Raw genomic sequence first — 26,625 nt, 5'->3', positions numbered from 1 at the left:
TTAAATGCCAGATTGCTCTGTGGAATGTTTTTGGAGATTACACTAAGGTTAATTGCATCTTCGCCAGCTAGAAATCCCTCACATCACTGGTATGAAAGTAGAGCAACTTTACTATACTTACAAGTTCCTCATGTCTTGGGACAGCTCATCACTGAAGCTTATTTCCACAGTTGGCTTCAGTTGGAACTGGTAATAGAGGAATTTCCATGAGTTATATAGGGAAAGGACACCCACACGGGATTTTACATTTTTTTCCAATAAGATTTTAGAAACCTGGTATCTGGTTTGGTTTCAGCACATTTTTTTCATTGAGCCTATAGAAACAAACAAAGCACTACACAGCATCAAGACTCTTTAATGAAAATGTATTTCACAGTAAACACAATGTACACGTCATGCAAATGAGGCATCACCACAATCACAATGGTGCTGTGAGGTATAACAGACTGCAAGAAAACAGACATTTAGCAAAACAGGGCTGTAAAAAAGATGGTGAGACATTTTTTGAAAGTCAGACCATGCTACCATTTTCTGTGTGCTTGTCATAAAAGGGATTTTCCCCAGATAGTCATCAAGATCCATGGCACTGTATTATTGGAGGCATGTATTTTATTTAGTATATACACCATACACAAACATACACCATTTCCGTAACTAATAGTCTTACACTGTAGCTGGTTTTAAGAGCACATGAACAAGATTACTACTGAGACTTCTTTGTACATTCTGGTTGCAAACTTCAGTCAGAATTATGGGTCTTTCCAAACTCTTTATTGTACAAGATAAAAAAAAGTTTTCAAAGAAGAAAAGGTTACTTTAATCTGAAAGTCACATTTCACCACAAGAAATGAAGAAAACGTACTGCTGCTGCTGTTGCTGCTAAGTCGCTTCAGTCGTGTCTGACTCTGTGCGACCCCATAGATGGCAGCCCACCAGGCTCCTCTGTCCCTGGGATTCTCCAGGCAAGAATACTAGAGTGGGTTGCCATTTCCTTCTCCAATAGAAAACATACTATTATATGGCAAAAAACGTGTGGAGTATACATACATTCTACCGTCATTTTCCCCTGTCCAGATGTTTTTATGTTCAAGTCTGTTATAGTGCCATTTTGGAGGCAGTGCAGGGCCCCTTGTCTCAGAGCACTATGCTTTTCATTTGTGCCTGGTTTTATTAGAGATGAACAAATAAACAAAAGGCCCAAGAGCCAAGAAGAAAACAGCAACATGAAAAGCAACCACCTGTGCAGGAGATGCACAAATCATTCAATCCAGAAGCCACCTGAAGGTCTGGAGTGACTATAGCTTGAAGGATTTAAAGGTGCAACATGAAAAGGTCCTTGCAAGATTCAGGTGCCCAAGTCTGGAGGAATATGCCTAAGAGAGCAGACAGTCTTCCATGCTGTTCAATGGCTTCCTTAACTCAGCCAGACTCACTCTGCTGGCCGCCCAAGGAGCAATGAGAAGCAACACATTTTGCAGGAGGCTAAGCTTAATAATATTAAATGTGGCTTCTTGATAGAAACTTCCAGCAAAGAAACCTCAGAGATGAGGGAAACCCTCCAGAATTTGTTCTCCTTCTACAGAGCCAGGGAGATATGCAGCCCAAGTTCAATATATGTTTAAATAGAGTCTGGGTAAATGTCTAGAATATTTACCAGAAAAGACATCTAAATGTTTATATGCTTCAAGTTTGGCGATAAGAATGGTTATAAGGTGATTTTTCAAGTCAAAATCACACGGGTTATTCAGAAGATCACTATGATAATAGAGGAGTACAGGAAGCGCTTTATCAGCAGCTAAAGATCATAAATAGAACCGTAACATGGAACTCTGCTAAAGCCCGAAAAGGCCACTGTCTCAAGCTTCTACCGAGAGTGGCCAGCGTTTGACATACTAATTAGGAATGCAGTTACATTTCAATTTAATAGTTTAGAATCCAGCAGTTAAAGACGACTGAGGTTTCTTCAGAGGGCCGGCAGCTCAGATTTGACTACCAGCAGCTTCACGGGTTCTCCAAACACCACCTGTGTCAATTCAAAACCAAAACCAGGTGAAACCAATGGAGAGACAATATTTTGCAATTTGTAGCATCTATTCTCTGTCACTAAAATGGTCATGCAGTGTGGGACTTTCTACCTTCTTAGTAACTACATTTCCTTGACTTATAGTACCTCTCAATGGAAGTGCTGCAGCATTTTGTGTAGGACTATTCTTTGGGGAGTGGGATCAAATTTTCTTCATGTGGGACTATCCTAAAACCTGCAGGATGTTTAATGTCACAAGTTTTGCTTTCCAAATGCCAGTGCTGCCTCCAGCCATTGTGACAACAACCCGCTCCAACACATTTACAGTGGGGGTGGTGCCACCTCTGGCTGAGAAGAATTTGCTAACTAGACTATATGATAAATGAAAATATACAAGGAATGTAAATAAATTATTTAGCCAAGATTTTTTTTTGGACAGGGATTTTGGACTTTTTTTAGTTAGAGAGGTAGGAAATAGATTTGAGGAGCCATGAACACTCTTCTAGGTTTTGTGGATTTTCTGGTCTTTATTTGATACTGAGGTAGGTGAACCAAAGGGTACCATGTACGCTAACAACAAAAGAAATCTCTCACTAAATATTAATCCATGTAACTGTCAGGGAAATAAAACACTCAGGTGAATTTTTTAAAGTGTCCAAGAAAAGTAGCTACTCTTCCAACCAGGGATATGGTTTATTTTAAAAACTACCTGTCACGCATTCCCTCTCATATGTGAAAAGGACCACAACTGCTTCCCCAAGAGCCAAGAGAACCAAACTCTAAAATGCACTGTCTGTAGTCAGTAGCTGAGGTCATGTAGAAATAAGCATTTGAGACACGGTGACCCCAGTCACGTGGCCTCCCCAACCTGTTTCCTTGTTTGAGAAATAGAAAGGTTGGACTAAGTCACATCAGTTATCAAAGCACTGTTATAGGAGTGGAATATCATAAAACAAGGTGACTTGTTGAGAATAGAAAATTTTTGTAACAGTCTAAAATGGGAGCAGCAATTAGTTATGAAAGGATCTGATGATAGATTCTGCTTTCATCATTCAAAACTAAGCCCCCAAATCTGAAGTAAAGCCAACAGGAGGTGATTATAACTACACACAAATTCAGAGTGCTTATAACCCATAAATGTAACTTACTCAAAGAAGAAGCTTCTAGAAACACTTTGGCAAGAAAAAAGGGCCAAAGGAAGGGAACAAAAGCTTCAGGGCACAAACTTCAGTTCTTCCCCCCTTGCCTCAGCTATGATCCAAGAACAGATGTTTGCTTTGAAAGAATCCAGAAGAAGTCAACACAACAGCAAATCACTTGGCCCAACACTCACCAATGCATATGAGTGATTCTAGATAGAATGTAGGATATCACTGAATAAAACTGGCGGGGGGAATTCTTTTGTCTCTAAAAAGTTGCTACTTGAGACAGATGGCTGGTCAAACTTTTAGCCAGTGCCTCTACACACACTGCCCCAAACAGCAGGGGTGAGCACAAGGGGTGTGGTGATGAAGGCTCTTGTCTGAAGGATTCATTTGAAATCCATCTCAATTCTTGTGTGTGCTGCAATATATACCATGAATTCACATTTATATTTGTGCTTTTTAAATAAAATTGACCATCCAGGAGGCTGAGTGATGTTTATCTTATCTTCAAAAACCCAGGTTGAAGAGTTACAGATTTAGACTGTCATCAAAAGACTGTACCTTTCATTAAAGAGATGTTGTATTTGTCAACAGAAGGTGTTCAGAGTATTTTCTTGGCCAGGACTGTTAAATCCTTCGATCAGGTTTTTGTTACAGTCATCCAGGCTGAGATTTTCACTGGATCTCTTGGGGAAAATGGGGGGGCCAGTGAAATCTAAGAGATCTTGAAGTGCTCGGGCATTACCAGTTCCATTTTGGTCCAGAGATACCCCAGGAATCATTTCACTCACTGGTGAAAATTCTGGGATAGAGATAAGCTCTTCTTTTGAAACAGGACTGGAGGGCGGAGGGAGAGAGGGAAGGAGAGAGAGATGGAGAGATAGAGAGACAGACAGACAAAACTATTAATTCTACTTGTCATATTTTGTTATACTACTCTTCTTTCCTAGAGAAGACGGATTTAGAGCCAGAGTTTGTGTGTAACACATTATAAAAGATACAGGTTAGTTCAAGTCTGAGACACTGACAGAAATGAAGCCCCCAGGAATGAGAACAGGGAAGTGGATTTGAGACAGGAGGGAAGGGGCAGCGCACAAGCTTTAAAAGAATGACATAACCCTTGAGGATACGACAAAAACTGGTTAGAACTGATTAGGCCCAAGATGGTGGAAGACTGGACATCCACAAGACCTTGGGCCTCATTATATGCTCACTGTAATACATTAGTATACGATAACTGACACACACGAAGATGCCATGACAGTTCAGAGAAGTTACATGGTGTGTCAACCATAGGCCTAGCTCAGATGAGCACTGGGCTGGGATGTGAAGCCCCCTCACCAGGGGTCTTTCTGAACAGCCAGAGTAGGGCTGCTGTCAGGTTTGTCTGTTTTGTTTTGTTTTTTTTTCCTCCTCCGTAAGAGCTGGGAGAAGAATCTAGAAAAACTAGCTGAACTGCAGAAGCTCAGATGATCTGTCTCCCTCACACTGAATATAGTTAAAGCGAAGCAGCTGACCTAACACCACTTCTGGTGGCTGAAGCCTGGGCAAACTGTTTCATTACTGGGAATGCCTGCCCCATTTCCACCATGACCATGTCCATTCCCGGGATTTTATCAGCTGGTCAGAGCATGGGGAGGACAGAATGGTGCCATAAGCTTGGGCGCTGCCCCCAGGAGTCACCCTTCTCCAAATACAGAGGTAGACACAGTAAGAATGCAGCACACACACAAAACACCTTCATTTCCTTGAAACCTGGCCAGTTCCAGGTCTCGTCCAGTTCCCTCACCCAGAGGGAGAAAAAATAAGCACAACTGCCTCAACGTGGCATGGGGTGGGTGGGTGGGTAGGTATTGTGTTATCCTTTACGATGCCTCAGCAGTTCCCACCTACTGGAGGGGACAGAGTGGCACCAATCAGGGGAAGTCTCCCCAGACAGTGGCAGGTGGTGGCAAGGGCTGAGGAGGTCCTGTTATCAGACTGCTCAGGACTCGCTCTACTGGGGACAGGGCAGCTGGGCTCTGTGCTTTCACATTATGTGGCTTGAGGCCAGCTGTGATATTTACAATCAGTGTGCCCTGGGAAAGGCCCTGCTCCCCAACCCCTCACCCTAGACCGAGGCTGAGAATTCACAGGAAGGAGAGAAGGGTAAGCTGCAGCAGGCTGGAGCTATGGCAGAGCTTGCGCAAAATCCTGGCATTCCCTCCTGAACACAGAGAAGACCCCTACTCCAGTCTCTGGCCCAAGCCCAGGCTGACTGAGCGTTCCTTTTGTTGGGGAATAATTTGCCAGGTGATATTATCCAAAACACACCAGTTAAGAATTCCTTAAGTTGTTAGGATCTGAAAGCAAATTAGTTCCTTTATCAAGTCTCCAATGACAAGTCTATTTAAACATGAGACACTGGACACAGTGGGTGGGCCCTTTTGGTGCCCCACCCAGATCCCCTTTACCTGTGGTTGTGCCCATCCTCCAGCTGCTATGAACTCACAGCTGACATGCTTCCTCTGGACAACTGCCTTGACTGATGGATGCGTCCCCACCCCAGATTCTCCACAGTCAACAGCTGATGAACACAGTGCCATGAAGGCCCCATCTTTATCACAGTCAGAGCCCTCTCTGGTGGAAGACCATCCTGCAGAGCTCCATGAGACCAGCTGAGACTGCATCCTTGCTTAGTGACTTCCCCTGCCCAATCCTGCTTCCCTCCCACTCCCTTCTCCTGAGAGCTCTCCTCTGCTAAAATCTATGCCCCAGAATCCCTGTTCCGGGTTCTGCTTCTAGGGAACTCAACCCAAAATACGGATATTACTTATACCATGGTTAGCTTTCCTGAATAGCAACTGCATCTATTTTAGGTGTGTACAAAGATTTGGGGGTGGAAAAGATGAAGAAATTAACTAAGGGATGGTGGAGGTATCTGGGGAAGAGATGAGGCTCAAATGCAAAAGCAATGTAGTTACCTCATATCCATAGACTGAACTTCTTCAGTTGAATCATCCAGACTGTTTGATTTCCCATCAAGGGCATCCAGATGAACAAGTCCCTCAACTGGTTTAAGTTCATCAGTGAAAACATCTTGAGGGAAAGTTTCTGGGGCAGCATGTTCCACAACATTTACTTCCTGGCAGGTATTCAATACACTGATTTCTGATAGAGAACACAAAGTCATTCCATCAGTCATAAAATATACCAATGAAATAACATGGGGAGTATCTGTGTAGGCAATTAATCCTCTGCTTTACCAATGACACAACATGTTTTGTAAAAAGAATCCCAGGCAGTCACCTTCATACCAGGAAGAGAAGACAAATGACATCATCTGTGTTTGTGCAGGGCTCATGGCCCACTCTCCCCACTTCATGGATCACAGCTCTGTTGTGGTGAAGGGGCTTGTGTAACTCAATGAAGCCATGAGCTATGCCATGCAGGGCCACTCAAGACGGACCGATCATAGTGGGGAGTTCTGACAAAACATGGTCCACTGAAGGAGGAAATGGCAACTCACTCCAGTATTCTGCCTTGAGAACCACATGGACAGTATGAAAAGGCAAAAAGATATGACACCAGAAGATGAGTCCCTCAGGTCAGAAGGTGTCCAATATGCTACTGGGGAAGAGTGGAGGGCAATTACTAACAGCTCCAGAAAGAATGGAGCAACTGGGCCAAAGCAGGAACAATGCTCAGTTGTGGATATGTCTGGTGGTGCAAGTTAAGTCTGATGCTTTAAAGAACAATATCACATAGGAACCTGGAATGTTAGGTCCATGAATCAAGGTAAATCGGATGTGCTCAAGCAGGAGATGGCAAGACTGAACATCAACATCTTAGGAATCAGGGAACTAAATGGACGGGAATGGCAAATTTAATTCATTAAATTAATGAATTAATTAATTTACTGTGGGCAAGAATTCCTTAGAAGAAATGAAAGAGTGCTCACAGTCAACAATGCAGTCCTAAATGCAGTACTTGGGTGCAATCTCAAAAGTGACAGAATAAGCTAGTCTCGTTTCCATGGCAAATGATTCAACATCACAGTAATCTGAGTTTATACTTCAATCACTGATGCTGAACAAGCTTAAGTTGACCAGTTCTATGAAGATCTACAATACATTCTAGGACTAACACCAAAAAAATATTTCCTTTTCATCGTAGGGGATGGGGATGCAAAAGTAGGAAGTCAAGAGATACCCAGAATAACAGGTAAGTTTGGTCTTAAAGAGTACAAAATGAAGCAGGGCAAAAGCTAACAGAGTTTTGTCATGAGAACACGCTGGTCATAGCAAACACACTCTTCCAACAACCCAACTCTATACACATGGACATCTCCAGATGTCAATACTGAAATTGGATTGACTATGTTCTTTGCAGCTGCTGAAGATGGAGAAGCTCTATACAGGCAGCAAAAACAAGACCGGAAGTTGACTGTGGCTCAGATCATGGGCTCCTTATTATAAAATTCAGGCACAAAGTAAAGAAAGTAGGGGAAACCACTAGGCCATTTAGGTATTTGACCTAAGTCAAATCCCTTATGATTACACAGGGGAGGTGACAAATAGATTCAAGGGATTAGATCTGGTAGACAGAGTGCCTGGAGAACTATGGATAGAAGTTCATAATATTGTACAGGAGGTGGTGACCAAAACCATCCCCCCAAAAAAGTAATACAAGAAAGGTCAAGTGGTTGTCTGAGGAGGCTTTACAAATAGCTGAGAAAAGAAGAGAAGGAAAGCCAAGGGAGAAAGGGAAAGATACACCTAAATGAATGCAGAGTTCCAGGGAATAGCAAGGAGAGATAAGAAGGTTTTCTTAAACGAGCAATACAAAGAAGGAGTGAAAACAACAGAATGGGAGAAACTAGAGATATCTTTAAGAAAACTGGAGATATCAAGGGAATACTTCATGCAAGGATGTGCATGATAAACAGTAAGGACCTAACAGAAGCAGAAGAGATTCAGAAGTGGCAAGAATAGACAGAATAACTATGTAAGCAAGGTCTTAATGACCCAGATAACCACGATAGTGCAGTCACTCATCTAGAGCCGGACATCCTGGAATGTAAAGTCAAGTGGGCCTTAGGAAACATTACTATGAACAAAGCTAGTGGAGGTGATGTAATTCCAATGAGCTATTTCAAATCCTAAAAGATGATGCTGTTAAAGTGCTGCACTCAATATGTCAGTAAATTTGGAAAACTCAGCAGTGGCCACAAGATTGGAAAAGGGGAGTTTTCATTCCCCACAGAAGGGCAATGCCAAAGAATGTTCAACTACTGTACAATTGCATTTGTTTCACATGTTCGGAAGATTATGCTCAAAACCCTTCAAATTAGGCTTCAGCAGTACATGAACTGAGAACTTCCAGATGTACAAGCTGAGTTTCGAAGAGGCAGAAAAACCTGAGATCAAAATGCCAACATTCGTTCGATCATGGAGAAAGCAATGGAATGCCAGAACAACATCTACTTCTGCTTCACTGACTATGCTAAAGCCTTTGACTGTGTGGATCACAACAAACTGTGGAAAATTCTTGCTTGTTGCTTGTTGGAAAGAAAGCTATGACAAACCTAGACAGCATGTTAAAAAGAACAGACATCACTTTGCCAACAAAGGTCCATCTAGTCAAAGCTGTGGTTTTTCCAGTAGTCATGGATTGATGTGAGAGTTGGACCATAAAAACGGCTGAGCGCCAAAGAATTGGTGCTTTTGAATTGTGAAGCTGGAGAAGACTCTTGAGAGCTCCTTGGAGTGTAAAATCTGTCAATCCTAAAGGAAATCAATCATCCCTGAATATTCATTGGAAGGACTGACGCTGAAGCTGAATCTCCAATACTTTGGCCACCTGATGTGAAGAGCCGACCCGCTGGAAAGGACCCTGATGATGGGAAAATTTGAAGGCAAAAGGAGAAAAGGGTGGCAGAAGATGAAATCATTAGATATCATCACTGACTCAATGGGCATGAATTTGAGCAAACTCCAGGAGATAGTGGAAGACAGAGGAGTTTGGCATGTTACAGTCTGTGGGGTTGCAACATCGGACACAACTTAGTGACTGAACAACAACATGACTCACCCAGGAAACTTGATGTCATATCCTATTCAGGTCCCCAGGCTCTTGAGCCACAAGGCAAAAGAGAAATGTGAAGAGTGACTCTGAGATGGACATATGTTTTCTGACTCTGGCTGCCATGAAACCTGAGGAGCTTTAAGAATCCATGACAGAAAAGAGCTGGACTATCCAGAAGTCTCGAAGGCAGGAGAAACTGCTGTAGAACAACAGAGTCAGTTCTTTACAGAACGTGACCAGCAATTAAGCCCTCTGGAAAGCAGCCTAGCCAGCAGATGGCCCGGCTCTGGTGCTGGGGTTATTAGAGTAACTGAGGGACCTACTGGTTTCCAAGTGGACCTGTAGAGATGGGAACTCCCCCCGGGGTGGGGTTGTGGGGAGAAGTACACAGGCTCCTGGCAGCGATAACGCTCTTCAGACCCATAGGTGCTAGTTCCCTACAAGGAACACCGTGAGCCCTCACTTTCTGAAACGAAGAACCCAAGAACCAGATCCCACACTCACCTATTTTGTTAGGGACCACGGGTTCTGCCTTATTTTCCACACACAGAGCAGACTGAAGCTCCACTTTTGGGTCGTCTTTCTGAAAACACACAGAGGGAAGGTAGGCTTTATGTACCAAGACAAATGCTTTTGAAAAGCATCAGGGGATATTTGGAACCATGCTGAGCCATCTGTCTGTTCCATGGTAATTCTTTGAATTTTCTGAGTGTATTATAAATCAGCTGTGTTTCCCATAGTAATATGCCACCATTCTCTTTTTTTTATCTGTGGACTACAGTGCTTCTCCCTGCATCCCTACCTCCACTTCTCCGAGGAAATTTTTATTACCACCCCATCCCAGAAACTCCTCTCTTAGACTCCTCTTTCCTTTTAGACACCAACAGTCTTCTTAATCTAGCCAGGAACAAAGCAGGAAGAACCTATTTTTTTCCTGGCTAATGCTCTCTGAGACCTACAACATCACTGAATATATTCTACCATTATGTTCTTCTCAGTACATGAATTATGAAAATGGCATTCGGAATGCCTACCTTCACTTCCAAAGACGCATCACTCTTTCTTGTTCTCTTCATAATTTCATCTATTCTCTGGAAATCAAAAAGAAACAGGTAAGAGAACTACACCAAAAAAGATGTCCTTTTCATCATAGGGGACTGGAATGCAAAAGAAGGAAGTCAAGAGATACCTGGAATAACAAATAAGTTTGGCCTTGGAAAACAAAATGAAGCAGGGCAAAGGCTAACAGAGTTTTGCCAAGAGAGTGCAAACACCCTCTTCCAACAACACAAGAGATGACTCTACACATGGACATCACCAGATAGTCAATACCAAAATCAGATTGATTACATTCTTTGCATTGAAGATGGAGAAGCTCTATACAGTTAGCAAAAACAAGACTGGGAGCTGACTGTGGCTCAGATTATGAACTCCTTATTACAAAATTCAGACTTAAATTGAAGAAAGTAGGGAAAACCACTAGGCAATTCTGGTATAACCTAAATCAAATCCCTTATGGTTATACAGTGGAAGTGACAAATAGATATAAGGGATTAGATCTGATAGACAGAGTATATGGAGAACTATGGACGGAGGTTCATGACATTGTACAGGAGGCAGTGATCAAAACCATCCTCGAGAAAAAGAAATGCAAAAAGGAAAAATGGTTGTCTGAGGAGGCCTTACATATAGCTGAGAAAAGAAGAGAAGTGAAAGGCAAAGGAAAAAAGGAAAGATAAACCCACCTGAATGCAGAGTTCCAAAGAATAGCAAGGAGAGATAAGCAAGCCTTCATCAGGGATCAATGCAAAGAAATAGGGGAAAACAATAGAATGGGAAAGACTAGAGATCTCTTCAAAAAAATTAGAGATACCAAGGGAACATTTCATGCAAAGATGGGCACAATAAAGGACAGAAATGGTATGGACGTAACAGAAGCAGAAGATATTAAGAAGAGGTGGCAAGAATACACAGAAGAACTATACAAAAAGATCTTAATGACCCAGATAACCACAATGGTATGATCACTCACCTAGTGCCAGACATCCTGGAATGCAAAGTCAAGTGGGCCTTTGGAAGCATCATTATGAACAAAGCTAGTGGAGGTGATGGAATTTCATCTGAGCTATTTCAAATCCTAAAAGATTATGATATGAATGTGCTGCACTCAATATGCCAGCAAATTTGGAAAACTCAGCAGTGGCCAGAGGACTGGAATACTCATTCAGTGGCCACTAAACGAAAAAGGTCAGTTTTCATTCCAATCCCAAAGAAGGGCAATACCAAAGGATGTTTAAACTACTGCACAACTGCACTCATTTCACATGCTAGCAAAGTAATGCTCAAAATTCTCCAAGCTAGGCTTCAACAGTATGTGAACTGAGAACTTCCAGATGTTCAAGCTGGATTTAGAAAAGGCAGAGGAACCAGAGATCAAATTGCCAACATCCGCTGGATCATAGAAAAAAGAGAATTCCAGAAAAACATCTACTTCTGCTTTATTGACTATGCCAAAGTCTTTGACTCTGTGGATCACAAGAAACTGTGGAAAATTCTTAAAGAGATGGGAATACCAGATCACCTTACCTGCCTCCTGTGAAACCTGTATGCAGGTTAAGAAGCAACAGTCAGAACTGGACATGGAACAAAACCGGCTGGTTCAAAATTGGGAATGGAGTACCTCAAGGCTGTATATTGTCACCCTGCTTACTTAACTTATATGCAGAGTACATCATGAGAAATGCCAGGCTGAATAAAGCACAAGCTGGAATCAAGATTGCCAGCAGAAATGTCAATAACCTCAGATATGCAGGTGATAATACCGTTATGGCAGAAAGTGAAGAGGAACTGAAGAGCCTCTTGATGAAAGTGAAAGAGGATAGTGAAAAAGCTGGCTGAAAACTCAACATTCAAAAAACTAAGATCATATACACAATGGAATACTACTCAGCCATTAAAAAGAATACATTTGAATCAATTCTAATGAGATGGATAAAACTGGAGCCCATTATACAGAGTGAAGTAAGCTAAAAAGATAAACACCAATACAGTATACTAACGCATATATATGGAATTTAGAAAGATGGTAATGATAACCCTATATGCAAGACAGAAAAAGAGACACAGATGTATAGAACAGACTTTTGGACTCTATGGGAGAAGGCAAGGGTGGGATGATCTGAGAGAACAACATTGAAACATGTATACTATCAAGTGTGAAACAGATTGCCAGTCCAGGTTGGATGCATGAGACAAGTGCTCGGGGCTGGTGCACTGGGATGACCCAGAGGGATGGGATGGGGAGGGAGGTGGGAAGGGGGTTCAGGATGGGGAACACATGTAAATCCATGGCTGATTCATGTCAATGTATGGCAAAAACCACTACAATACTGTAAAGTAATTAGCCTCCAACTAATAAAAATAAATGGGAAAAAAAAAACTAAGATCATGGCATCAGGTCCTACCACTTCATGGCAAATAGATGGGAAACAATGGAAACAGTGACAGACTTTATTTTCTTGGGCACCAAAATCACTGTGGATGGTTACTGCAGCCATGAAATTAAGAGATACTTGCTCCTTGGAAGGAAAACTATGACAAACCTAGACAAACCTATGACTAATCTAGTGTATTAAAAAGTAGAGACAAAAAAAAAAGTAGAGACATAACTTTTTTTAAAGGTCCATATAGTCAAAGCTATGGTTTTTCCAGTAGTCATGTATGGATGTGAGAGTTGGACCATATAAACAAGACTGAGTGCTGAAGAATTGATGCTTTTGAACTGTGGTGTTGGAGAAGACTCTTGAGAGTCCCTTGGACTGCAAGGAGATTCAACCAGTCCATCCTAAAGGAAATCAGTCCTGAATATCCATTGGAAGGATTGATGCTGAAGCTCCAATATCTTGGCCACCTGATGAGAAGAGCCTACTCATTAGAAAAGACCCTGATGCTAGGAAAGACTGAAGGTAGGAGGAGAAGGGCATGACAGAGGATGAGATGGTTAGATGGCATCACCAACTCAATGGACGAGTTTGCTCAAGCTCTAGGAGATGGTAAAGGACAGAGAAGCCTGGGATGGTAAAGGACAGAGAAGCCTGGCATGCTGCAGTCCACGAGGTTGCAGAGTCAGACACGACTGAGTGACTGAACAACAACAAAGAGGACTACAAGACCAAAAACAGATGCAAGTATCTGGGTCTGTATGCAATTTCACATTTCTCAGAGAACTCATAAAAGAGAAATCTTAGCACAGGATAATGTGTATAGAAAGTGCTTCCATTGGTTTTACAGATAAATACCTCTGCCATATGAACAAGGTCAAATGCTTAAGAAGTGAACTAGTAAGTATCTAGAATCAATCATTTATATCCCATCTTTCTCCTTCCTCTCTTTAGCTAGAATTCCACAAATCACTACCTGTCATTCAAAAGGACCACCCAACAGAAACCCTAGCTGAAGAGCAGGAGAGGAGGCCACAAACTGGGTACCACCTTAAACCCAACTTCACCCATAATTACATTAAATGTAAATGGTCTAAACATACCAATGAAAAAACAGAAACTGTCAAACTTGATTTAAATAACAAATCCTGACTCTATGCTATTTATAGATGTGTGTGCCCAGTCATGTTCGACTCTGCAACCCCAAGGACTGTAGCCCACCAGGCTCTTTCATCCATGGAATTTTCCAGGCAAGAATACTGCAGTGGGTTGTCACTGCCTTCTCCAGTGCTGTTTATAAGGGAAACATTTTATAAGAACACACGTAGGTTCAAAGTAAAAAAATTCATCATGCAGGTGCTAATCATAAAAAGATTGACAAAGTAGAATTTAAGACAAAAAGTATTACTAGAGATAAAGAAGGAATATTTCATAATGATATAAGGGTCAATTCAACAGGAAAACTTAATAACTTGAAATATAAATTCACCTAACAGTACAGCTTCAAAATATATGAAAACAAAAATGTATAGAACTGGAAGGAGTAATGCACAAATCCATAATCACAGATGACATTTTCAATACCCATCTCTCAGTAAATGAAAGAACAAGATGACAGAAAACTCATAAAGATACAGAAGAGTTGAATAGTATGATCAATGAATTCAACCTAAATAGCAATTCTAAGAGCACTGTACTCAATGACTGCAGAACATTAACTAGACTCCCTTCCTGTCCCTGCCTCATCCTAAGTATGCCTAATCCCTTAGCCCTCACCTTCTTCCTCTCCAGCCGCTCCTGCTCCATCTGTAGCATGATCTGTTCTCTTTTCAGACGCATTTGTTTAGCTGCCTCCTGGGCCTTTGCTTCTGCTGCTTCCTTCTGGTAGAAACATAGAAACCAAGGTATAGGCATTGCTAAGCTTAAGAAAACACTAGTTAATTCTCTGGGGTTTGCACTTGTTCCTCCATCTCATCATCTACCCAAAGTGGGTGCTGCTCCAATATTCAATGTGAATTTTTACAGCCTGCCCTATGACACAGCAGACATGGTTGGGTCTCACTCATATGACCTCAGTCCACCATGCAAATCACCTGCAGACATTCTGTATACAAGGTCAAGGTCTTTTTGTGTCTGAGGGCAGTCTCTGACCCTGAAGTATGCATGTGGTTAGGAGTTTCAGGAAGTTACTTTCAACCACAAGGGGCAGGAGTTGGAAGATAAATAATCTAGTTTCCTCACCCCTCCAAAGGGTAATTCTAAGGCATATTCCATAGTCTCCTAGAGTTCCACAGCAAACAAGTTCCAGATGCCCACAGTAACCCACTCACCAGCGTGCTTACATTGGCTTTCTTCTCACTCCCCTACCAGCTTCCTAGGATCATCTCCCAAATAAACTACTGACACTCAAATTCTTATCCAGGGTCTGCCTTTGGGAGAACCAAAACTGACATATAACAAACGTTGCCACTTCACTTGTGTTGCCCAAAGTAACTCAAATCTATTAACTAGTTCAGTTAAAGAAAACGCTTCAAGGAAACATTGTAAGTCATTCAAATTTAACTAATTTTACCTAATACTAAGGCCCTTAAGGAAGTCTATATAAAGACTTGCACAGTACCTGCTTTACAATCATGGCTTTTTCCTGCTTTTCTTTTTCTTGTTTTTCCTTTTCTTGCTCTTCTTTCAACAGCAGCGCCTCCTTGGCCTTCCGCTTTGCCTCCTCTGCCACCTTCCTTTTCTCTTCCTCCTCTTGCTGCTTCTTTTCCTCTTCCTGTTTATGGGCTTCCTCTAGGCGAAGTCTTTCTTCCTCTGCCTTTCTTTTCAATTCCTCTCTCTCCAGTCTTTTGAGAATAGAACTATTGTTACAAGACAATGATGACATGCCCAAAAGACAAACCACCAAGAACTCTGTGCTAACAGTAGAGCATGATGTATGCGTGACTCGGTCATAGACACATGCATGTGAATTACCATCCACTTAAGAAAATAACCCATCCTTCCCAGAAAGCCACTCCAGTCCATACAGTTACCCAAAAAATATTAACCAGGGTTGACTTCAAATTCTGTGATACCAAGAGTACTAATGTATTGATTTGTGAAAGCCTGTAATGAAGAGACAGATGTTCCCTAGTCAATTTACAAATGATCACAGCCCCATCATTCTTATTCAATGACAATTGTTTAAAAACTGAGAATAAATATTTAAAACCAACTTAAGCTAGAAAAAAAACTAGAAATCTTTCAATGGCTACATCTGTGCCAGACAGCAAATTAAGAACAGTGACTAGGAGGTCAAAAAGTTCACTTTGATTCTAATTAGTATGTGACTTCTGGAGTAGCAAATGGAAGGAAATGCTCAACAGAAACCTGACATTTAATACAGAAATTAGAGCATCTATTTTCCATTTATTTTGTCATTCTTAAAAAAAATTAAGCTTTTATTCTTTGCTAAATGAAAATTAACTGGCATTTAGACATTTTTAACCCACAGATGAATGGTTGGTGATGTAACAATAAAGAGATCTAAACAGTGAGGGAAAATTCTGATTAGTCTTAAGTGCTTATTTTTACATTTCTAACGTTCTTCCTGCTCATGTGTCATTTTCCTCATCTATGAAAAACTGTAGGTAACTATACTCATTTTGCAGTCAATTACTGACTGGCAATGTACTACATGGGCAAGACCAAGACTGCATTCTGACTGTGCCACCTGCTGTGTGACCCTTCCTAGGAAAACCACTCAACATTTATGATGCCCATTCAAAACAAAAGGAATAGCAACTTACCAGTGATACCTGCTTTCAAATAAAGATAATTTCTATAAATCTGTATGTTTTTTAGAAATAACCTCTCTTTGGAAGCATGTAGCACTGACTTACTGGGGTGCTGGTATGTTACTATAAAAGATCAAGACTTATAAAGAACACCCTTGCATCCTAATGGTTGGCTTTAGAAATCACAAAAGCTGCAGTGTCTAAAAGCTGGAACAACTGAAATTATGAACAAATATTCTGGAGAACTTTGGAGAAGAGCATTATGGGGCCTACTCAGAAAGAAACTCACCAGTTCTTAGATTCCACAATGAAAGACTAGGATGCCCAACACAGGATTATAAAAACCAGATGTATCCATAACAAAATCTCTCCCAAGGTTAATCAGAGCACTATTTCAGTTTTTCTCTCTCTTTTAAAGAGCCAGTTGTGACTGTCTCAGAGAAGTTAATACACAAAGGATATGTTGTATATAAATTAACACACAAGCTACTTAATCCTTCTCTTCATCTTCTGGATCTGAAAAGTCGCTGTTTCTTCCATTTTACCATGACTTCCAAGGTGCCGGATGCATACCCATGAGTAAGTAACACATTCTCTTAGCCCCTAGGTCTCCATAATCCTCCTCATCACTCAGAACACAAATTCCTCCCCAAAGGCCCATCAACCCCTAAAATTCCATCCATTTAACCACATTCTGCTTCCCCCAAAGTAGGGAAGAACTGGCTTCTCCTGTGTGAAACCAAGAATCTCAAAATCCTCTGCAAGAATAAACATTCTTTCTCTCCCTGTTTAACGACTCAAGAGAACATGGCTGTGGTCATTTCTCCAGCACTCCTCTGCTACAGGCAGCCCCACCCTGCCACTCTTGCCAGCATTACTGGGTTTCCTCCAGAGTTCACCAGACCCACATGTAGTTCTGTCACCCTCTCCCATCCTTGTTCCTGTCACCCATGCCAAACCCTCCCCACTTCCTCACCAGGTAGCAAGTACCAGAAAACTCTGCATTGCAGTCACCATTCAGTGGATGCATCTCTTATCCCCAGCCACTGGGGAGGGTCTTCTGTATAAGGACTCCCATCTCTCAGCCTCCAGCCCCCTCTCGCCCCACCTTCTCACATTTGCACCATATCCTTGCTACATGTTCAATCTCTAGATGACTATGTGGGTTTCACTATTCTCTCTTCCTTACATGCTTAAAAGTTTTCATTTAAAAAAGCTAAACCTTCAATGCCCTAACCTTCACCTTTCTTGATCTGCTCTCAGCTGTCACCCACCGCCTTCTCTCCTGACCAGCGCTGGGCAGTGCTGTGCATCTGCTCCCTCTTCTCTCAGGGTCCCCACGCTGCTCAGCTACTCCAGAGCATCTGTGGGAGGGCATGGGGGCCACTCTGGACCCTCCTGGGTTGTCAACACTGGTTACAGTAAGGCCCACACAAGGCTGACTCGTCGTCTCTCCCTGGGCCTCAGCCATCACACCGGCCACTCATCCTCAGCTCCCAGATCCTAGGGGATCAGTCTTCCACATACTCCTTATTTGATCTTACTTGATGGCATCATCAACCACTTTATAGAGAAGACTGGTGCCACCTAATCTGAGTTTCCTTGAACTTCATTCCTCTATGGCATTCCTGCTCAGATAATGTCCTTTTTTTCTGCTTAGATGCAAAGGATTACACATGCCACCACTTGTGTTGTTAATTCCACATCTTCCTGCACCTAAACACCTTCCACTGTCTCCCTCTCTTCCTTTCACTGTTTCCTCCTTCCACACCGACCTTCCCACAGTCTGCAAAACACTCGGGTCTCCTGAACAACTCTCCTCGGTGACCTCTCCCTTGCCTTCCACTGACATTCATGGCCTCCACCCTCTCACCTCTGTCAAGCTACTCATGTCTCCACCCTGCTCCATTTCTCCAGCTCTGACCCCAACAGCCCACCACCCAGAGGCTCAGCCGACAAGCTGCCAGGGCTGCTAGGTGCCAGGACCTCTGCTGGCATCACTGACCCAGCTGACTCTTGCACGGACACAGAGCTGCAGCCTGGCCGTGTGACCCTGCTGGCAGGGGCTGTCTAACTTATCCACTTGGGCCCTCAGCAGCTATTTTAACTTCTTAACATGACTTGTTTTGGTATCCCAGTGAGATTTCTTTGCTCCTAGTTTCTGGCACTGGCTTCCCACTTTCTTGGCACAACGTCAAGAATCCTGATGTACACCTTGGGCCATTCATGAGCCCCGGGGCTGTGCCTGTTCTGATGCTCCCAGCAGAGCCCTACAGTCACTGCTAACAGGGACTGGACCAGCGTGTGTTCTCCTCCCAGGCCCAGCTGTCTGGATACCCTGTCAGTCCTTCTGCTCTGAGCAGACTCATCCCTAACTTGTATGGCGTCTCCCTCACCAGTTTGTGACAATGATTGGGTTTCCACAGTTTGGCGCAAGTATCTTTAATTTTCTCTATATTCTCTCATCTGGCAACTACATTTCTGTGGCTTCGACTACTGACTCTAAGCACAAAACAGGCATGAGGATGATCTTAATCCAGGAGCTGTCCCCTGTGTTCCAGCCCTTAGTTTTCTGGTACTGTACTTTCTCACTCCCACGTGGTGCTAGCAAAGCTTCATATTCTGGTAAGAGGAGGGAAAATTGGTCTTGAGTCAAGAGTATTGCCCTCATTTTCACCTAAACCCTAGGCTTCAAAGTCATTTTTAATCACCTGGATATTTTGCAGGCACCTTAAACTCGGTTTATCTGAAATCAAATGGATTATTTTTATCCCCTAAAATCAATTCCTTCTATCCTTCATCTGTCATTGGGTGTCATCTGCCATCTGCCCCCTAAGTCCTTAGAGTCAAACCTTAGCATCGACTATGAATCGGCCCATTTCTGCTTAAGTCGTCCTCATTCCTCCGGCTCCACCACACAAGCACAGCCTTCTCAACCCATAACCGCCCTGGCTTCTCAGCTGTGTGTGTCTTTCTCCTCTCTACCTTCCCTGTTCGTTTACTGAGAACCAGCACCAGTAAGCCAAAAACTGCATCCCAGCCTTTTAAGGTGCTTGGTGTGGGAAGCGTTCCTGTGGACTAATGGAGGAGGCTATGTGACCAGGTGAGCAGCTCGGCTGGGGGGCTGAAGAGTAGGAGAGATCTGCTGTCTCCCAGGGACAGGGCTGGAAAGGGTGCAGAGGTGGAGCAAGGCTTGACCTGATGGAGAACAGAAAATATGTCTGGTGAGAAGGAGCCCGAGGCTGCAGAAGGCAGAGTGAAAGCAGATGTGGAGGCGTGGAGCCGTGTGCTCCACGGAGTGGAGGAGTGAGTGGGGTCCAGGTCATGGCCGGCCATGAAGGTCCATTGATGGGTTTGGACGGCACCTGTGGACAGAGGAGTCACTGGATTGTTGAAGGACAGGAACAGGACAGTGTCACTTATTTGAGAAGAGGCGTTGGGGACATAGTGTGGACAGTAGATGAGTTCTAGGAGACCTACAATAGAGATCTGGGCGCATATAGACACAGCTCCAGTGAGAGGTCACAGGGGGCCAGAGCTCAGGAGGAGACGAGGGCAGAAGGGCCTGGAGGGAAGAGAGATGAAGAGAAGATGACTATACTAGAGGCAGCTGAGACAGACCTGACGGGATGGGATGCTAAGGAAGGAGAGAGGAGAATTCAGAGCTGGCTCTGACACTTCTGATTGCGGGTGCCTGGGGAGGTGGAGGACAGAGCTTGTGAAACGGAAAGGAAGGCTGGGAGAAAGTAAGGTCTATTTTGGAAATGCTCAATTTGAGGTACATGTGGGATACACTGAAAGAAAGGCATAAAGCAGTTGGACATACTGCCTCCAATAGTGCTATCCAATAGAACTTTGTGGTGAGGAAAACGTTCTAGAGACTGGTGCTGTGCGATATAGCAGTCAGTAGCCATGTAGCTGCTGAGCACTTGAACTGTGGCTGTTGGGCTAAGGAACCCAATGGGACTCCAGTTGAGTGTACTTCCCTGTCGGGGCCGCCTGGGGCTAGAGGTGGTGGTACCGGGCAGCACAGGTTCAGGCAGCATCAATACCCGTGTGGATTCAGTGCCTCCCTTGTACCAGAACGCACGGAGGGTTTACAGAGCAAGATGAAATTGGATTCAGAAACAGATGGTAAAACAAGGCAAAGAAAGGGTGAGGGTAGAAAGAGAGATGAGAGCAGAGTTGGGTTAGCACCCCAAATGCTGAGCATGAGGATGCTGAATGAAATGTGAGCCCCAAACACTGGAAGCCAGAGGACACCAGCAGCATGACGAGGGCATGGGGCAGGACAGGAGGAAGCAGTGCTGCTCAGGAAGGGCTTCTCAGGTGAAGCCGGCCAAAGAGTAGGGGGCTGGGGGGCGGGGGACAGAGGAGAATGAGGAGAGGACAGAGAAGCAAGACCAATGAAGAAATGATTAGGAATCTGGCAATTAGGAAGAACTGTGAGTATAAGGTTTGAAGACTCTGAGGGTGAGTAGAGAAAATAAACTCAGGGATTTTTTGAGGAGCCATGCTGTGAAGGAAATGCAGGAGGGTGCTGGCTGGAAGGCAGATGGCTGCACCTGCCCCAGAACAAGCTACAGGCATGCAACTCATCTGCTCAGGGCCTGCACAGGCCCTGGCCTATCACTGGAGGTCCTGCGACTCAGCTTCCTCTCCTGGGACCTCCCTTCACATACCCTGTGGTCCATGCAACTCAGCCCAAGCACACTACCTAACAAAAAGACCTGCTGCTGTTGCCCAAAAGCTTTGAGGTGGGAAAATCATCAGAAAACTCCAGAATTTGAAGAAGGGACCAGTCAGATGTTCCCCCACCAGCCTTAAAAAAATAAATAAATCAGCAAAAGCATAATGAGAGACCATGAAAGACTTGTCAAGGTCGCTTACAGATCAAGAGTATTCTATCACTCTAAACTTAGTGCCAGTCGTGAAGTACTACAGCATGGTGGGCTTCCTGTTATGTTAATTCTTTCAATAGCAGTGGACTGCACTCTGTGACTATCCTAAGAGCTTCCTATATCAACTAATGATAAAATCTACCTTGTCCTTCAACATGCATTTCTCTCTGAATACTAAGACTAGAAAAGACAGAACTGTCTGTATTTTGACCAAGTGCTCCGGGGATAAATGAAGTGGTTCTCAAACTCTGGTGAAATACTGAGGCAGGACACAGCCTGGCCTGTGGATTTTTACTGCAACCCTTAACAGACTGTGATACCCTCCAAAGTTTAGGGACCACTGCCAAGACATCTTCTGTCCTGCTCTAGGATAGAGTCCCTGTAACCTTGTGTCTCATGGAATATGAGGGTGGCTTCTGCCCCATCAATAGGTGTCTGCTCAACCCTCCTCTCTCTTATCTGGGGATGCGAGTTAGGATAACTGGAGGCGGGGAGGGGACACGATTTAGGAAGCAGAATCAAGATGTTTACGTCTTGGCATCTCCAGTCTTTTCAAGGAGAATCTCATTCTATAAACAAAACTCAAACTCTACTCATAGTTCTGCGAGGCCTGGCTGGTGCTAGAGTCCAGGCTGAGAACAGGGGCTGTCTGTAACATTGAGATTCAGGAGTTGGGCATTTACAGCGGTCTGAAAAGGTCTGAGCACTACCCATACTTGTCTTGTTTTTCCTTCTCCAGACGTTCCTGCTCCTCCTGTTCCTTCTGCAGCCGGGCCTGTCGTCTCTTTTCAGACAGGATCTTTGTGGCCTCTCCTGCATCAGTGGTGCCCGCTGTGGACTTCCCTGAGGCTGCGTCGGAGGAAAAGATCAAGGGAAATGAAATCATGACTGCACTCACATGGCAGCTGCCACTTGGAATTGAAAAAGCCAACCCAGTGGGTGACGGGAAATGCTGACGGGACCAGCACAATCAGCCACCGAGCAGAGGCTGCCATGGGCTGGCTGGGACCCTGGATGCATTCCACTGTGGAGGGCAGTGGAAAGGCGAGGAGGAGAGATGGGTCACCAGCAAGCCCCATGGCAGCCTCCACCACTGCACCTGTTTGGGTGAACTCACCATGGCTGTCACAGAAGCTTAGAGGACTACAGGGAGCCCCTCTCTGTGGGAAGGGCATAACCTGACTGAACATGGCTCAGCACCCCCCGGGGCTTCCACAGCCAGAAGCAGTGTTAGTCCCTCGGTCTCCTCTGCCAGGAGACACTCAGGAGAGCAAGGGGAAGGACTGGGCAATGTGCCAGCCGAGAAAGCAGCACCAGGGCATGGAGTCGTCTCTGGGAAAAATCCCCGTCTTTCCCCCAAACCCGAGGCTCCTGTGGGGATGGACTCAGTGGAAGAACCAGTTGTGCAAGGAGGGCCTACCTCTGCTGCCCTTGGCCTTCCCTGCCATGGCCTCGTGCTTCTCCTGCTTCTCAGTGGCCTGCCTGTCTGCCACGTGCTTCTCTGGGGCCTCCTCCTTGGGTGAGCTGGCTGCCTCCTGAGTCAGGATACCTTCCTTCTCCTTGTTGCTCTTCTCTTTGTCTGCTTTCTTCTTGGGTGTCTCCTGGCCAGAAAAGCTGGGGAGGCGGTACTTCATCGGAGACCCTGGGTATGGCGGCTTTGTGTTCTTTGGAGACTGCGGATATGCTTTTGAAGTTGCCCTGGAAAACCAAAACCACGCCATAAGATGATTACTGGGCCTGACCACAGAACCCTCTGTTCCGAAGACATCTGATTCCAAAAAGCTGAACAATTTCATCCTTCAAGAGGAACAAATGTAAGGAGGAGCACACACTCAGCAGTCCCTGAAGTACTATCACCCTAACAGGACTGTATGGTACCTATAAGACACCCCCGACAGAAGGGACAAAGTTTTAGGAAGCCCAGCTGATGACATCATGTCCTGATTTCACTTAAGTTTGATGACAACATGAGAATAAAGTGTTAGGCATTTCCCCACCTCCTTTTTTAAATGAACACCAAGGTTGGATTTGGCTTCAGCATATGGCAATGAATGAGCCCAGTCCTATTTTTTTCTAATTATGGCAAAATACACACAACATGAACTGTACCATCTTAACCACTTTAAAGTGTACAGTTCAGTGGCATTAAGTCCATTCACACTATAGTGCAACCACCCCTCCACTGTTCACCTCCAGAACGCTGTACTTTTTAAACACTAACTCCATATTCTCACCTCTCTCCAGCCCCTGGGAAACCACTTTACACTTTCCATGTAATTTGACTATTCCATGTACCTCACAGAAGTGGAGTCATACAGTAAAAAAAAAATCACCTTTGCTAAGGTATAACTGACATCTGGTTCCTTTTCAAGTTCTGAGGAACAAAGTCAGTGAAGAGGTGGGGAGAGGGAGTGTCTTTTTCAAGGTTCTCAAGGTTTAAAAGAATCTCTCCAGCTACTTGGAAGATGCAAAATGTGAGAACAAGCCCATATCCACCCAGGGAAATACAGTTTTGTTAAAATATAGGACCTTGTCTTACATCTGTTGGAAGAAGGTCCATTACAGGTGTCCTAGCCAAGTCTTGCTCCTGGTGAGCTCTGGTTGCTGATGACATGGGTAACAGCCTAGATTCAGTTGCTGAGTATACCCAGAAGTTCACATATACTGCGGTGACATTTGTACAGAGTACTTTTAGGAGAACATAAAGTACTCTGCTGACAAATTACAAATTGTCACTCTCAATCCTGTAGCAGGTTGAACAACATGAAACTGCTAATATTCAACCATTGTGACCTATAAAAATGGCAAGTCAACATAATGTTAAAAGCCAATTTCTCACCAGAGACCTAAAGAGTTACCTAATCAGATACTAGTGGTAAGGAAAAAACAAGATCGGATCAATATTAAACTTGGTCTTGAGCTGGAAAATAATCCTCAAGGGGTATGTGGACTGGAAAAGATGCAGGCCAGTTTTTAACTGATGCTCTCATGGTAAAAGGCAAACTCTGGCTGTTGAAGAGAACACTTTTTCTCAGTCCGTGCCAGGCTGAGGGCTGCACAGTGACCCAAAGAATGTGACTTAAAAGTGACCTGAATTTTTAAAATTCAGATGTTTCAGCATCAACCATTTTACAGATATGGAATCCATCCAGATCCCACTTCCATGGTGAACTGTACACCCCTCTCTGGCAGTCCACCCCCTAGCTGGACCAGTGTGAGACCAGAAAGGATCACTTCATACTAGCCATACCAACTTCCCTTGCGCCAACATCCTGTTAGGTGTGGAGTCACCCAGAACCCCCTGATACCTTGTCCACATGTGGATGGTGCTTTCCCTCTGCAGACTGTCCTGCCTCAGTCCTGGGGCTCAGCTGACTCAGGCCCCACCATTCCCAGGGCATCTCTTGACAACCAGGCGTTTCCTTCCACATGCACTATATACCCCTGATTTTCTAATTCTGTTCCTAGACACCAACCAAATAAAGGCCAGGTAAAGAATCCTCTTGCCCCCTCCATATACATATGCATATGTACCAGGGTTTCTCAACCTTGCCATGACATTTAGGCTAGATCTTTCTTTCTGGGGGGCCATTCTGAGCACTGTTTAGCAGCATCCCTGGCCTCAACTCACTAGACACCAGTAGCAATCTCCACCACTCCCCCTCCAGAGGTTGTAACAATCAAAAATGTCTACAGACATAATCAAATGTTCCCTCAGGAGTAAGATCACCTCCAGCCAAGAACCACTGAGGTAAGACATATATACAGCACCCCCCACATACCTTCTATGTGTTTAAAGCAGATGAAAGTGGTGCTGCTCTGGTTGGAGGGGTGGTGTCCTAATCCCCACACCTCCAAGGCCCGCCAATAAGCCTCCTAAAGGGCCTGGGCTGGAGAGGGAATTCTTAGTGCCTCCAGTGTTCAGAGTTGCACCTGGAACACCCCTCCAGTGATGTGGAATTCAGGCTTTATCTAGCACCTTCCAAAACTCTGTTCATACTTCCTGAGTGCTGTCTGCACACCAGCCCCTGAGATAAGTGTATTTATGTATGTATGTGTATATATGTGTGTCTTTTAGTTCTCAAAAACCAGTTATGACACAGGTACTATTATTACAGTCACTTTACGGAGGAGGAAGCTGGGCTTAGAGAAGTTAAATAAGCCATTGAACTGTGGTCTGAACCTTCAACTCCAACTCCACTTCTTTCAACTTGGCCCTATTCCCTATTCACAGTGTGGCTAAGCTGGAGTTTGGGGTCACCATGATCCCCAGATGTTCATTTTAGAAGGGGCACAGAGTAAGCACACAATAGCTGTCAGATGTTGGTGTTATTATATGATAAAATAAAATCTGAGTTATCCTTACAGATAAGAACAAACCAAAAGCAGGAGGAAGCATAATGAGGGAAACCACAGGCCCTGCTACCTCATGATGACAATGTTCCATTAAGCATCATTTTCCAATTAGCTCGGAAAACCTGTGTTTAGACTCAAACAGCCTGTATAACTGTATGGCAAGAGATGTGCTCAACAATGCCCTCCTTCCATACTATCATCTAGGGATGCAATGATTCTATAACCACCAGGAGGGGCTCTTGAGGGAGCTGGTCCTGTACACTGAGAAGATCAAAACAGGCCATAACTTACTCCCTGGAATGTCAAGTGCATGTTCTGTGAAGCTCTAGTGCAACCACTGCAGGGGCGGTCAACAGTATAAAGCATTACTCCTGGATGTGGGACTTGGAGAGGCTAGCCATAGGAAGGCTGCTGTTTTATGGCAAATGATGCAGACAGAAACATGTCCTCCTGCCATAAGCATTCCTAACTTGACTCATTAATTAGGAATTTCTGCTACTGAAAGGACTGGCAAAAAGCCATCTGCTCTTTTTCCTGGCCCTCATCCTCCTCCCCCAGGAGTGAAGCATGACCTCTCTGCTGGATGAGACAGAGCAAAGGTACTGGGCACCCACCGCCCACTCCATTATAATTGTCTAAGGGACCTGCTTGCAGCAAGCACACATCTGCACTTCCCTCATGGGTGCCTGAGACGTGGGCTCCCTGGGGTCCTGGTGCAAGTACCTGTCACACATGTGCAGACATGGGAGGAGCTCTCAGACCCCACTTCCACCCAGGAGGGTCTCCAGGGCTGGACTCAGGGAGGAGTGGGTAACAGGCCTGAAATGGCTACAGGCCCAATTCATTCTAAAGTCCCACCTTAGTAGCAGAAAGGCAGCATCTAGATCCCAACATGATCCCATGGCCTGGTCTAAATGG

General features: G+C 44.2%; 1 protein-coding gene across 8 annotated transcripts in view; it reads right to left on the bottom strand.

Annotated features, from left to right (window-relative positions):
* Positions 1–341: 341 nt before the first annotated feature.
* The window catches only part of MAP7D2 (MAP7 domain containing 2), a 97,718-nt gene continuing 71,434 nt past the window's right edge, over positions 342–26,625 (bottom strand). For 7 of the 8 annotated variants that reach the window (XM_043897675.1, XM_043897678.1, XM_043897677.1 and 4 more), the window contains 8 exons: positions 22,772–23,049; positions 22,068–22,200; positions 15,295–15,517; positions 14,451–14,555; positions 10,269–10,325; positions 9,739–9,817; positions 6,132–6,318; positions 3,734–4,005 (listed from right to left, as the gene is read on the bottom strand). In XM_043897675.1, coding sequence (XP_043753610.1) covers positions 3,756–4,005; positions 6,132–6,318; positions 9,739–9,817; positions 10,269–10,325; positions 14,451–14,555; positions 15,295–15,517; positions 22,068–22,200; positions 22,772–23,049 — 1,312 coding nt within the window. In that variant the 3' untranslated portion in view covers positions 3,734–3,755. Of the gene's footprint in view, positions 2,024–3,733; positions 4,006–6,131; positions 6,319–9,738; positions 9,818–10,268; positions 10,326–14,450; positions 14,556–15,294; positions 15,518–22,067; positions 22,201–22,771; positions 23,050–26,625 lie in introns of those variants that run through there. The other variant, XM_043897682.1, reaches the window with a different exon arrangement.

The sequence above is a fragment of the Cervus elaphus genome, chromosome X (genome assembly GCF_910594005.1).
Source record: "Cervus elaphus chromosome X, mCerEla1.1, whole genome shotgun sequence".
Lineage (NCBI taxonomy): Eukaryota > Metazoa > Chordata > Mammalia > Artiodactyla > Cervidae > Cervus > Cervus elaphus.
Note: the sequence above shows the minus strand (reverse complement) of the source record. Positions and strands in the feature narration are given on the sequence as shown.